Raw genomic sequence first — 12,756 nt, 5'->3', positions numbered from 1 at the left:
CTGAGCCCCCTCTTCTTATTGTTGCTTATAAATTGCCAGTAAAATTGTTCATAATTTTCCTGCTAATGATGGAATTTTCCACCTGGATTTGAGGAACAGCATGGGCAACATCTGGTGACTGAAGAGCAATAGATCCCTAAGGCCTCAAAGGGCAACATCTGCTTTGCAAACAGGGCTAGACCCCCTGCAAGGGTGACCTCCTCACCCCTCCTTCCCCCGCATTCCCTGACCTCTTCCCCTTGCTAGCTTAATGACAGATTTGAGGTCCAAACTCGGTAATGAGCCCTGAAGGGCAGTCATTACTCAGGTTCTGTATATCTGGGAGGTCCTGCACTATTCATGAGAAAGAGTTTTAAATTAAAAAAAAAACAAACAAACAAAAAAACCCCAGCAAACAAAAAAAAACGCAAAACAACGAACAGAAACCAGCATCCTTAACCCTTACTTGTTATTACCTGTTAATGGGCTTTTGGAGAAGCCCTTGGGGTCCAGTGCAGCCCAGGAGCCCCTGTAGAAAACTAAAGTGTGGATATCTGAATGGGCTGAATATCTCAAGGTAGGCAGAGAGGTTGCTTTCTTCCACCTCCAGCAGATAGGATGACAATGAAGTGAAGAAAAATGCATTCAGAGGGCCTGCCTTTCTTATGGTCATACTGGTCTGCTCTGATATGCGAACCATAAATTAAATTATGAGCTTTAATTTGGTGACCTCACCTGGTCATGTTTATTATGCGTGCCCTGTTATCTGCAAACGAGATCCTCCTTTCCCTTTGTACTGGGTACTTTAAGACTGAGGGTAGAGGAGGTGATGGCATTTCTGGAAACAGGGTTATTTTTATTTCCATTGAAAGATTAGTGCTTTTCAGTTTAAAAAGCCTGGTTTAAAGTCCCTAAAATTTGTCAAACATTAACTGTTTTAGCTGAAATTGTTGCTGGTGTATGCCATGAAAGAGAACTCCAGGGGCAGACCAAAGATTTATCTAACATGATGCTTTGTCTCTAACATCAACTAGCAATGGGCATTAGGAAAAAACATATGAAGAACAAGGCAAATGTGCTGGGGTTTTTCCCCAAGTATAGAAAAAGCCTAGCATTTACCACTAAGGTCACACGTCTGAAAGTTGCTGATTTCAATTCCCTGCTCCAAAGATAGAAAAATGGGTGCTTCTCAATAAAACAGTTATAAAAATTTCTTCGTTGTTTTCAGTGACCAAAGACCTTAATTTTCCCCAGTCTCATTCCCAGAAATGGTAAACTTTCCAGTCTGAAACAGTAATAGTCAATGCAATAGTAACTCCCGTCCTTCTTGTTGTTACTGTTATTATAAACATTGCTGTTATTTAAAACTGCCAAATTTGCTCTTATGCAAGTTTTTGCTACACGTAAACATACACACCCCACACAAACTCTATTAACCTTCATAGACTTTTAAATTTTCCCAATTTTAATGAAAGAAACATAAAGCCTTGTCTATAGAGCCACATGTGTGGGTTAAAAATGCAACAAATATAAAAATAGCTAGATAAACACAGTTTTAACCAGTCTTAATAGAAAGCGATGGGAGCTATTCTGCTCTCTTTTAAATTTATAATGAGTATAACTTGCCCACAGGATATGAGCTACCTTCTTATTTTCGTTCACTCGTATTCATATATACATCCCTTAGAAAGATTGTAATTGAGGTCAGAATAGAAGCATGAAGTTTTCCTGGCAGTGTATACATAGTGCACAGGTTTGCTAATGCAATAGCAACTGGCTTTTTTTTCTTTTGCATTCTAATTTGTTACTTTATCCAGGCAAAATTCTCATAGTGAATTTTTCATGGACTTTCTCATGAACATAAGACTATGCTTAGTAAACGACACTGACAGAATATTTCACACCACAACCAAAGCTTTCAATTTCATGTTTTAAAACTTTCTCACAAACCCCCTTATTTTAGGCAACTAGCACAGTTATCTTTTTTTCTAAAGTGTCGAGCATGCTCTAGCTGAATGTGGTGTGTTTTCCATTAAAATCTGTTGACCTGATTTTTTTTTACCTCTCTAAGGCTGTTTGCTGTGCAGCATGTCTCAGGGTGCAAAAGGGTGGATTCGTGCAGAAATACTTCTGAGGTTAGAAGCCTACAGTGGTGGATAACTTCTGGGTTGTGTGCAGGGTATTGTCTGTGCAAAGTGAATTGATGTAATTTGATTCATCAGCGGGGGTGGCTGGGACAACTTTGCCTGAATTGATGAGTACAAGTACTCAGGTGATCTGTTCATGTACCCCAATGTCAGCAGAGGTAAGCCTTGGGGAAATTCATTAGCTACACCATCAGTGGCCTGTGCAAGCTTCTGGTTGCATCTATAGGACTTGCAGTAGTAGTAACAGCTCTGAGTTGTGCAGTAATCAATAAGGACCTGATATTCAGCATTCATTAAATTTTAATTTGGTCTTCCTCTTCTGACGATAGCCAGTAGCTTAGCCTCTAGAAGATAGCTGAGAAATAAGTGAATTAAAAACAACATTCAGTATCTAGCACCCACAGAGCATGTGACCAACTGTGAAATACTTCAAATGCAAGAAAAGACCCATCTTCTTTCCAAGACTTGATTAAAGCAGGGGATCAGGGTATCTCTTCTCTCTAGCGCAGTTATAGGTCATCTGGACCCATAGGTTGTTTTGAACTGGCTATAATGGGTCAGATTCTCAACTGGTGCAAATCAGCATACCTGGGCCAATGTCACTGATTTGGTCTTTCACATAGAAAGAAGTGTGGCCATAACTCAGTTGGGTATAGCAATTCTCTTAAGAGTACCCTTTAGCCTTTCCTTGCAGTTTGACCTTTTAGGATTGAGAGCAGCGTTCTTTTAGTCTGATTCAGGTCGGTAGTTTCTTGGAGGAAAAAGGCAAAAAGCATGATAGTTTTAAAAACAACAAGTTAGTTTGGCCATTGGATCTCTCTACGTCTTTGACCACCTGTGCCTGCATGCCTCTGAGGCCTCTGACTATGGTATTACTGACCTTCTACACACCTACTCCCCACTCTGCCATCTACAGACCAAATACAGAGGTCTCAAATGCTCCTCTTTCCTCAAGGTGTGCACTAGCTTGTGTCAATCTTTGTGTAATTCAAGTGGTGTCACCTGAATAGCACAACCAATGCAAAAGGCTTAAAACTTGTATCACTGCCACAAAGTACACCTCAGGGTGACAGAAAGCTTTTTTTGCAGCTCCAACTAACTGGTGTTCATGGTGTTTGAATCCCCCTCAGAGCCCAGGTTGTTGTCCCTCTCAGGGTTCCCAGAGCCACCACCTTCGAGGCCTGAATTAAAACCTACAAGATCAACCAGATCCCTTCAGTTTGCTCGAGCAGGCTTTTTGCATTAGGCCTTTGATAAACGAACTGGGGTAAAAAAAGGGCTGTGAGGGCTTGCACAGGACTGTTCAGAACAGCAGCTATAGGGCTGTTAAATATTTGGTTATCCCTAAAGAAAAGGTCTTCCCTGAGAAGAAGGATCTCCTGCCCAGGAAATGAGTTGTGTCCTCTCAGCAGCCCAAAGCTCCCTATCTTGAAGGATGGATCAAGATATCAAGGCCAGCAAGGTGGTGGCTTTGCTGTGAGTCCTGTGGGAGTTGAAGGAGTTCTTGCTTCCTCAGCATGTCAGAGAGACAGCAGGAGATACTGCTGGCCAGAGTACTAAGGAAATAGAGGACTGAGAGGCTGCAGGGACCTGTCCTTTAAAGCATCCCCAAACAAGGATCTCTCGTCTATCCTTCAATATTTTCACAAAAGAAAATCCCAGCACAAACATATCCAGTTTCAGGAAACAGCACTCCACCAAGACTAAGTGTTCCTAGAAGTGTCAAGGGGACAGAACTGGATGTAGCCTCTGAGGTAGCTGCTCCTCATGGGGAGTTAAACATGATGAGGAAGCCAGGGCTGCAGACTGCCGTCTCCACACCCTGGCAGAGTTCGGCAGCAAAAGTATCAGGATTGAAAAATGCTTCCAGCTCTTTCATCTCAGGCAAGCACTGACAGCCTCCTATGAGAAGCCTCTTTTTTTCTCTGCTTCTTGTGTTCAGATAGCTTGTGCTAGCTTGTTCAGAAGGCTATGTGCTAGCCTTCTCAGGTATTGAAAAATGCCTTTCTTACTGCTGTGGTGTACTGTCTCCAGTAAGCAATACACACAAATGTTGCATCTGCCAAACGTTATCATCCACTGTTAATGTTACTAACATGAATGTTACTGGAGGGGCTTGGTAATGTGTGACTTTGCCACATGTTTTCCAAATGTATTTCTCAGCACGTTTCAGGTGTAGGAGGCTCTGGCTGTGTTTTCCACTTGCAGGGAAGCTTCCCGTCAGTCAGCGTTCATACTGACGCAGCTGGGTTGGGGAGGTGCCAGTAAGAAATGCTCCATCAAGCTCGGCACAGGCTCTTAGTGGAACATGGTTTCTTTAGTGGTGAAGGAAAAATTTGCTCCAGTTGTGCCAGATGCTGAGCTACACAGCTGTCAGACCTTTTCCTATCTCCTGTTGTGACTAAGAGAGGTTAATTGCTCAGACAACCCAGCTGCACAACAGCAAACTGCCTCTATACCCAGAAAATGGTCCTGAAAGCTGCCTGGCTACGGGCCACTGCGTTCCAAGACCTAATGCAAAGGTTTTGACCTCAAAAATTTTACTTACAGTACTCACTTCCATGCCACACATCACTGGCTGTCTAGGAAGTGCTGCATAACACATTCTCTCACATTAGCGAGATGAAACTGGGACATACTGACCAGGTGAACAATAGATTTGCAAAGAAAGCTGGACCAAAATTGGAAAAAAAAGTATAAAAAAAAGAAAAGCTAACATGTAAGAAACTGAAATACAGGATCAGCATTAACATTTAATGAGAGGAATGTTGAAGGGAAAACACTTGGACTGAATTTTGTCTCTGGTCAAGTTTCTGTGAACTCTGGAGACAGTGAAGAGAGAACCACTGGAATCCAGATTCGCAAAACAGAGTAAAAACATTCCTGAGTTTCCTTTTCCTAAATCTCTTACGAGGCTCTTTCTATTCTATTTGTTTGACCTACCAGAGGATTCTTGGTGTGCCTTGAGAATTCAGGGCAAGGCTTTTTTCTTGGCATTCAGGACATTTCTCCAGCTGCAGAGTTGAAACTTGTGCAGCTGCATTAAGCTGCACCACTAAAAGTCTGAAATGTTTTTTGAGAACTTGGAGAAGTTCAAGATTATTGGTGAATACAACTGAAGAGTGATTTGTTCACACCTAAGAAATTGCACACAGTTGTGGCTTGCGGGGACAGCAGAGCAGGCACAAATTGATGCTGTCAGTGAAACAAGGTCTCTGTACAAGTCTGTGAAGCCTAAACAAAGACTTTCTACATTCTGCTTTCTCCCACCTGCATTTTGCATTAGCAAATTAGCATGGTAGTGTCATTCCGCTTAGCCATCAGCCAGTTCAACAAGTGTGTGCAAGAAGTCCACCCCAGTATATAACTGGCAATAGCGTATGGAATATATGGAGGACCAGTATGGAAAAGCAACTTTTCTCATCTCTTCAGCAAAGTGACTCCATCACAGAGGCCCCAGCAGTCCATGAGGGACAAGGTTTGCATGTGTGACTTAGAAGATTTGTCTGAAGTGTCAAGTGACATTATTGGATGTACTCACCAGCAGTTCAAGTGATATGAACAGGAACACGTCTTTGCAAAATTTAACTGCCTAGAAGCATAAGGAGTGAATACTCACACTGACGACTTCCAGAAACAGAGCCATCTGCATGATTTCTCCTGTTGTCACTGATCAGTTATTCCCAGAGGAAAAGGAGAGATTGAACAACTGGCTTCTTTCAGAAGAAACAGGCTTTTTTTCTTCAGTTCTACTAGTAGGCACTATCATTTTTTGTTTTTTTTCTCAAAAGGAAACTTTTGCAAGTTGGTGTCTGATTGAAGCCTCTGCCCACCGAAGCAGGATTTAAACTTGCCTCTTTGAACAACTTTTTCTTCTTTACCTTGTCCATTCTTGGAGCTGAAAGCTGTTAGAGGATCATCTGACACCACATTATAACTTCTTGTTGCCTCTTGTCTTTTCCAGAGAGCACCAGCAAGATACCAGTATCAACAGAAGGGACAAAAACTTCTTCACGTAAGTTTAATTAACGGAGTCTTTCTGTCTCTTTCTCTTCATTTCTTCTTGAAACTGCTTCTGCAGCTCTGAAACAGCTCCTTCTTAGTAGAGAACAATTCATCTACATCCAGCAGCTCGGTGTCTGTGTATCACCTTGCATACTCGAGCCACATCAGGGACTGAGAAATGAATGAAGAAGGGTAATTCACACTTTTTAATATCCTGGGGCTGTTTTGAGGAAGATAACTTGGCCTACAGTTGTCAGGCTGCAGAATGCCCAGTGAAAAAGTATTTGTGTTGTGTATTTCAAAAAAGCACTTGCTGCTCCTGCAAATCCTAGCAGCCGCATGTGAATTTACAGACTGCATAGAGGTATGGATGTGTCCTCAAGAAAGTCTGTTGCCTGGACTGCTCTGTTCCTCAGGGCTCTACATACAATTCCTGACAGCTCTGCAGGGTCTGTGAATGTAGACAGGTAATTCAATGACAGTAGTTTATCAACTTCTGAAGCTGCCTTGGCATATTGGGAGCCTTCTCCAGGTGGTTTCCATTCAGGCTGGTGGAACTTGCTTTCAGCATCCTGCCTGGAGTTATAGATTGTGTACCTCCAGAGTTACTCTTGGAACTGACCCCAGTGAGAAACCACTTTCATTATTTTAACTGGTAGAGTTAGTTTATATATGGCCACAGTACAAGCAGTTGTCTCTACCACTGAGTTTGGCTGAGGGAGCTGCAGATAGACGAGTGTAAGCCGAGCAGCCCAAGGATTTACAAGATGCGCATACCCTCCTTGGCAAAGAGGCTGGGGTCCTGCTAGCTTTTTTGGGAAAGCTATGTCTGGCAGAGACAGGTTTGAGTGTGAAATGACAGTGTTTGTAGGCTAGATCAAGGAAAACAGTGTGATTGCCAGATTTTGCATTTAGCATGCCTGCAGCCTTTCCTTTGATGCATCTGCGTGTGTGGCGACCTACTTCTGAAATTTTGGCACTGCTACCTGACAGAAGAGACATTGGATGTGCCCGTATTCTTTCATGCTCTCAGTGGGGCCTGTCACTGGTGCTTCACTGGATATGTATGAGATCACATAGCTAATAGCAAGTGTCTTGTAACCATTGGAACCATTTTTGTTCAAAAAAGGTGGCACGCTGGTCACTGACTCCACTGGGCTTGCCTTGCCTTCTCCCTTGTGCAGCAAGAATGCAGTCTCTGCACTTTGCTGCCTTCTTTCCCATGAACTAAAGTCTTGTTCTTGAGTGGTCTCTTTCCCTGCTTATGCCCCTTCCAGTGCCTGCTGTTAAGTACTGTTCTCCTCTTTACTGCTGTTGTGCCACTGGAGAGGAGGAAGCTGGGATGTTCAAAAGACTGGCTGCATTCCCAATGAGTAGCTGCACTGGCAGATTTCATGCCAAGTTGTCCTGAAGGAGAGGAAAAAGCAGTATGTTCACTGGTGGCTTATTGAGGTCTTCTTGTGGGCCTCTGAGTAGGTCTTCAATACGTGGCTGGAGTAGAGACCTGCTTAATCCCAAACCCAGCCAGGTGCTGTTTTTCCTACTGTTCTCTCCCAACCCTGGGTCCAGACCATGTCAGCTTTCTTTACTACTACATGAGTTTCCTGCTGACTAATAGTGTCTGGGGTTTTGGGCACTGCTCATCCTTTTCTTTCCAGTCTTTGCAAATGAAAATAAGTTATTTAGTTTGTTTCTTTAGTTGAAGATAGGCTGTTGTGAAATGCTGGTGTTTAAACTGCCAGGAGATAGGTCTTTTGAAGTATTGCTTCAGTCTTAGTTTCTAAGAGTGGTTTTACTCTGCCTAAAACCAGACTTGATCAGATTCCTCTTCTCTGCATGGCATGACAAATTCAAGGTTTCACTGCAGAGCGTGCAGTATGCCTGACCTGCTCCCTAGGATCCACAAGCTGGCTGTTGGCCACATGTACTTCCTTCTTCCCTCACCACACTGGCATGTCACATTGTCACCTTAGGCAAAGTGCTCTCTCTTCAAACCCTTCCTTCCTGCTCATAGTACTTCTTAAGTACTTCTTAAGCCTAATCTTAAATTCTTTGTTCATGCATGACACCATATAACTTGCTAGACAGTGAAAGCCCATGAAGCCACCCAAGTGCATGGCTCTGATTTGCTGCATGATTCAGGCTCCTACAGTTCATGAGGTTCAGACCTAGCTTCAGTCTACCTGCTTCTTCTGAAAACTTTTGAGTGCTTCCTTTGTGTGATTCGTGTTGAGGTCTGTTTCCTTCGACTGTCCTACAAGATTATTTACTACCTTGAGAATGCTCCTTTTTCCTTTCTTTGTAACCACTTTGGTCTGGAATGTGTGCTACTCTCCCTTCCATCTACAGCTCTCTGCAGAGGTGGTGACACTCATGGACCCTCCTCTCTTTGAAGCCACAGAGGTCCTTAACTGTAGTTGTGATAGATCTGAATGCCTGACTGTTCATTTGAACTTATGTGAGAAGAAGATAACAAGTTAGTGCTTCCTGGGTCAGCATGTGGAGCTTCAAGACCTACTGCTTTCCACTTTCCCCTGATGCTGTCACAAACAGCGGAAAATTTTACTCTCTCTTTGCCAGTTTTCTCCTGGCCTTCTCTCCCAGGACTATAGAGCATTTTTGCTGTAATTGATTATTCACAGTGTGCCTAGGACATGCTGAACCAACTTTGAAGTTCTTTGCTTTCTCAAGCTATCTCATTTTTTTTTCTCTGCTTTGTTGGGTTTCTGACTACTGAGGGGGAAAAAAAAAAAGAAAAAAAGAAAGCTGTACTGGGAGAAGATGTTTGGGCCCCTCCAGTAGAATACTGTAGCTATGGCTGTACTCTTACAACTTTATTGTTACTTCTGTGTGTTGCAGAACCCATACCTAGGATACTGTCTTCAACAGAAGGAACAAACACTTCCTCCTGTAAGTATATACAAGTTGTTTAAATTATTGCTGGCAAGACCTCAAAAACAGTTCTCATTTCTTAGCTCAGCACAAAAATGTGCTTCTGTCTAAACCTGTGTTGAGAGATCAGGAGTGACTGGGTGGGATTTCTGCACTACAGGTGCAACTGTTATTTTTATATATTATTAAAACTCTCAGAGACATGTTCTCCTTTGTGTATTGAGATCTAAACACCTTCCTTCGGAAAGGTCAAAATGTACATTTGGGCAGGGCAAAAGAGAAGGAAACTTCACAAGTGTTTTCTACCTGGAATTACCTTCCCTGCCCTCCCCAGACAATGTATGGCTTCAAACAGTTTTGTCTGCCTCCATGCATGTCACAATACCTTGGGCTCTTTGTCCTGTGCCCCAATACCTATAGGAAGAAGATAAGGAAGGTGAAGACATCTTTGTGTGTTTCTTCCCTCAGCTGAGACAGAGAACCAGAAATGGTTCCCCTTCCTGGGAAAGAGAGGTTGTGTCTCTGCTTATCTCAGGAGCACACTGGGAGCTGCAGGGGTACCAGTGAGGAAAACGTCTCTTTTCTTCCTCTGTACTGATTCTTCCCAAGGAATCATGCATTATAGCCGTAATACTATACATTTTCACCCTTGAGAACCATCAAGAAAAGCCTTCCAGGTCTTTAGTAGAGCCAAATCTACATATACCCAGCCTGGTTTTGAGCAGTCAGGAAGGTCACTTCACACAATGTGAGGTAGCAGCATTGTGGGAGGTAGGGTATTAACCTTTCCCTAACACATTAAGTATTGCTGGCTGCTAGGAATAGGATGGCAGGTGAGATAGACCAATGGTCCAAAATACCCTTACAGTTCCAGTGATGCTATAAAATATGGTGTGTACTTTATAGCAAACTATACATTAATGCCTTTAACTCACATCTAATAGCTACTGTAACAGCATCAGGAGGAATGGTCAAAGCCATATCTCTGGATTTTTGCGGATTTTCTTCACAGCTATTAGGCTGATTAGTTTTAAGTGTGTGTTAAATTACAGAAATTTGATAGCTTATTCAAAAAACTTTCTGCCAGCAAGGTGAGAAGAGCTAGTTTTGGCCTCCTTTTCCCTTTGATGCTTAGCAGCAGGGGAGGAAGGAATAATTCCTGGAGCAATTTAAAACAGTAATTTCTCTCCATTCTGTTCTCATTAGCATTGATGTGTAGCGGGATTAGTACTTATCAAGTCACTAAAATAAGTAATGTAAGAGAGAGGGCAAAATTGGATATTGCTGCCTATTCTGGTTAGGAAAAGCAGGAGGGAGCCAATGTTTATTGCTAACAGATGTGAATGTCTCTCTGCAGAGTAATGAGGGAATTGAGTCCCTGTACTTACTCTTAAGTTCCTTAGGGCTTTTCTTTTCTGAATTTCAGTGGGACATGTCCATTTCACACTTGTCACTGTCAATCTTGTAACAGCCACAGGAGATAAAATAAACTGTTTCCTTCCACTTCTCAGACAATAGCAGATGTTTAGAGAACATGCCAGCACTGTCACTGTTGGCCAGACACTGGGAAAGACCTGGGAACAGCAGAGTGATTCAGTAGGCTCTCTTCCCCAGGGCTTTCACGAGAGAACAGACATGTGTCATGCTTTGCTTTTTTAGGAGTTCCAGTGACAGACAGATATTCAGAGATCTAAAAGTTTTTAAAAAATCCCATCTTTGAGATATCAGCTGTGGAGTGTCTTACAAAACTGAAGGTCCCTACCCTTTTATGTGCACTTATACCTACACTCCTCAAAATCCAAACCATTTTGAGAGCGTGGACCTCCATTCTTAAATAAAGGAGAAAGAAAAGCCTATGATGCATTCTGAGCTTCACATAAAGGACTGGTGATCTGGTTGAGGAGTCAGTAATCCAAGGGAGGAGGAAGAAAATTCATGCTTTTGTGTCCGGTTTCGTAGTGTGAGACTTAGTGGCACTGATTGCTAATGCTACCCCTCGCAGGCAGAAATACTTCCCACTTTCTCTTCTACTCCAGCCCTAGGATTGTTTCATATATATTTATTTTCTTCTGTGTAATCATAGAATCATAGAATGGTTTGGGTCGGAAGGGACCTTAAAGATCACCTAGTTCCAAGCCCTTTGCCATGAGCATGGACACTTTACACTACACCAGGTTGCTCAAAGCTCCCTCCAACTTGTCCTTGAACAACTGCCAGGGATGGGGCATTCACAACTTACTTGGGCAACCTGTCACACTGCCTCACCACCCTAACAGTAAAGAATTTCTTCTCAATATTAGTCTAAACCTAGTCTCTTTCAGTGTAAAGCCATTCCCCCTTCTCTTATTGCCACATGCTTTTAAGTTACAACTTTCATTTTCCTTCATGATGAAGCTCTCTGTGATATGTTTTTTCCTGCTGAATGAAGTGAATGAAACAACAGCAGTTGTAGCCCTGTGTGCTCTCACTACAAAGGACTGCAGAGAACATTCTTAAGCACATCAGAAATATTTGGGGATGGAAGAGGTTTTTCCATTCCTTGTTTCCTAGGACTGCAGTGATCTGAAGCAGGTGTCTTATGACCCTATGACTTTCTTCTGCTGAGGAGTTGCAGTGGAAAAAGTAAATCTGAAACTTCACCCTAATGCCTTGATTTTATGGGTTCAGTCAACTATATATTCAAGGATAGAGAATGAAATTGTGGTGGTCTTTTTTGCTCTCCTGGGACTTGTTAAAGGAATCTTGGCTTCTCACCCCGATAGCATACATTTGGCGGCTTTCCGTTTCTTTAGAAAGTTGGTCCCAAAACTTGCATTCTTGTTTGTAAGTTACAGCATACATTGAAAGAAATTAAAAGGCAATCAGCTTTCCTAGGTTAAAATCATCAGCACTGCACACAGCCTTCTGGTGGAGGTGTTGTACAGGAAGGTTTGTATGGTGCAAGAGGGGAGAAGGAAAGTGGTGGGATACGGGCTGCCTACAATAACTACAATTCCTGTTGTGTGGGAACCACCAGCAGCACAGTACGGATGTAGAGACCAAGAGTGATTCCACACCTTATTTTACTGGTTCTATGGACAACAGCAGTTTGGAAACCTGTGCTCTGAGGACTAAGCTGGGTCAAAAACTGGGCACTTTTCGCGGGAGAAAATGAAGAGGCTGCACAGAGACAGAGCCTGTGGGAGTATGTGTCAAAGCGTTTGTGTAGTTGTACCTTGCAACATTACCATCATGCTGGTTTGTGCTGCCCACTAAGGGCTGCTCCCTAAAATGTCTGTGGAGGCAGTTCCTCCGGAAAACAGCCAGAGCTCTGCATGTATTCATGTTTAAAATCTCATTGTCTTATACCAGGATTCTCAGTTCAGATATGTTTGCTCGTGCAAGATGGTGAGCCAGCAGCCATGGCACTGGATGTGCTCGGAGCATATTCTCTGCAGCGTGCATCCTCCTGTCCATCTAGCAGTTTGATATGATGGCCATTTGGAGGCAAGAATATGGATAAAGAACAGGTAGAAGGCTGATCTCACCTTGGCTGTGGCTTCTCTTTTCAGAGGAGTACAGAGCAAGTTTGTTGAGCTTTGGGCTGGAGAGAAAGACACAGTGTTGGTCACCTGTCCAGCTTCAGATTACTTCAGACTAATTTTCCTGCAGACTTTCAAGCTGGCCTCTAAAACCTGTACAGAAATTTTAAAAAGAAGGATTAGTTGGATAAAAAATGTGCCAGTTTGAACTG

General features: G+C 42.8%; 1 protein-coding gene across 3 annotated transcripts in view; it reads left to right on the top strand.

Annotated features, from left to right (window-relative positions):
- The window catches only part of LOC113981308 (pro-neuregulin-1, membrane-bound isoform-like), a 307,634-nt gene extending 298,469 nt beyond the window's left edge, over positions 1-9,165 (top strand). Inside the window, exons 4-5 of one of the 3 annotated variants that reach the window (XM_027708629.1) lie at positions 6,091-6,141; positions 8,991-9,165. In XM_027708629.1, the coding sequence (XP_027564430.1) occupies positions 6,091-6,141; positions 8,991-9,064 (125 nt within the window). In that variant the 3' untranslated portion in view covers positions 9,065-9,165. The remainder of the gene's footprint in view (positions 1-6,090; positions 6,142-8,990) is intronic. The other 2 variants (XM_027708631.1, XM_027708630.1) reach the window with 2 other exon arrangements.
- Positions 9,166-12,756: the final 3,591 nt, after the last annotated feature.

Source organism: Neopelma chrysocephalum, unplaced genomic scaffold (genome assembly GCF_003984885.1).
Source record: "Neopelma chrysocephalum unplaced genomic scaffold, ASM398488v2 Primary Assembly neopelma1_96431, whole genome shotgun sequence".
In the NCBI taxonomy this organism is placed as follows: domain Eukaryota; kingdom Metazoa; phylum Chordata; class Aves; order Passeriformes; family Pipridae; genus Neopelma; species Neopelma chrysocephalum.
This window is presented reverse-complemented; position numbering and strand designations above follow the sequence as displayed.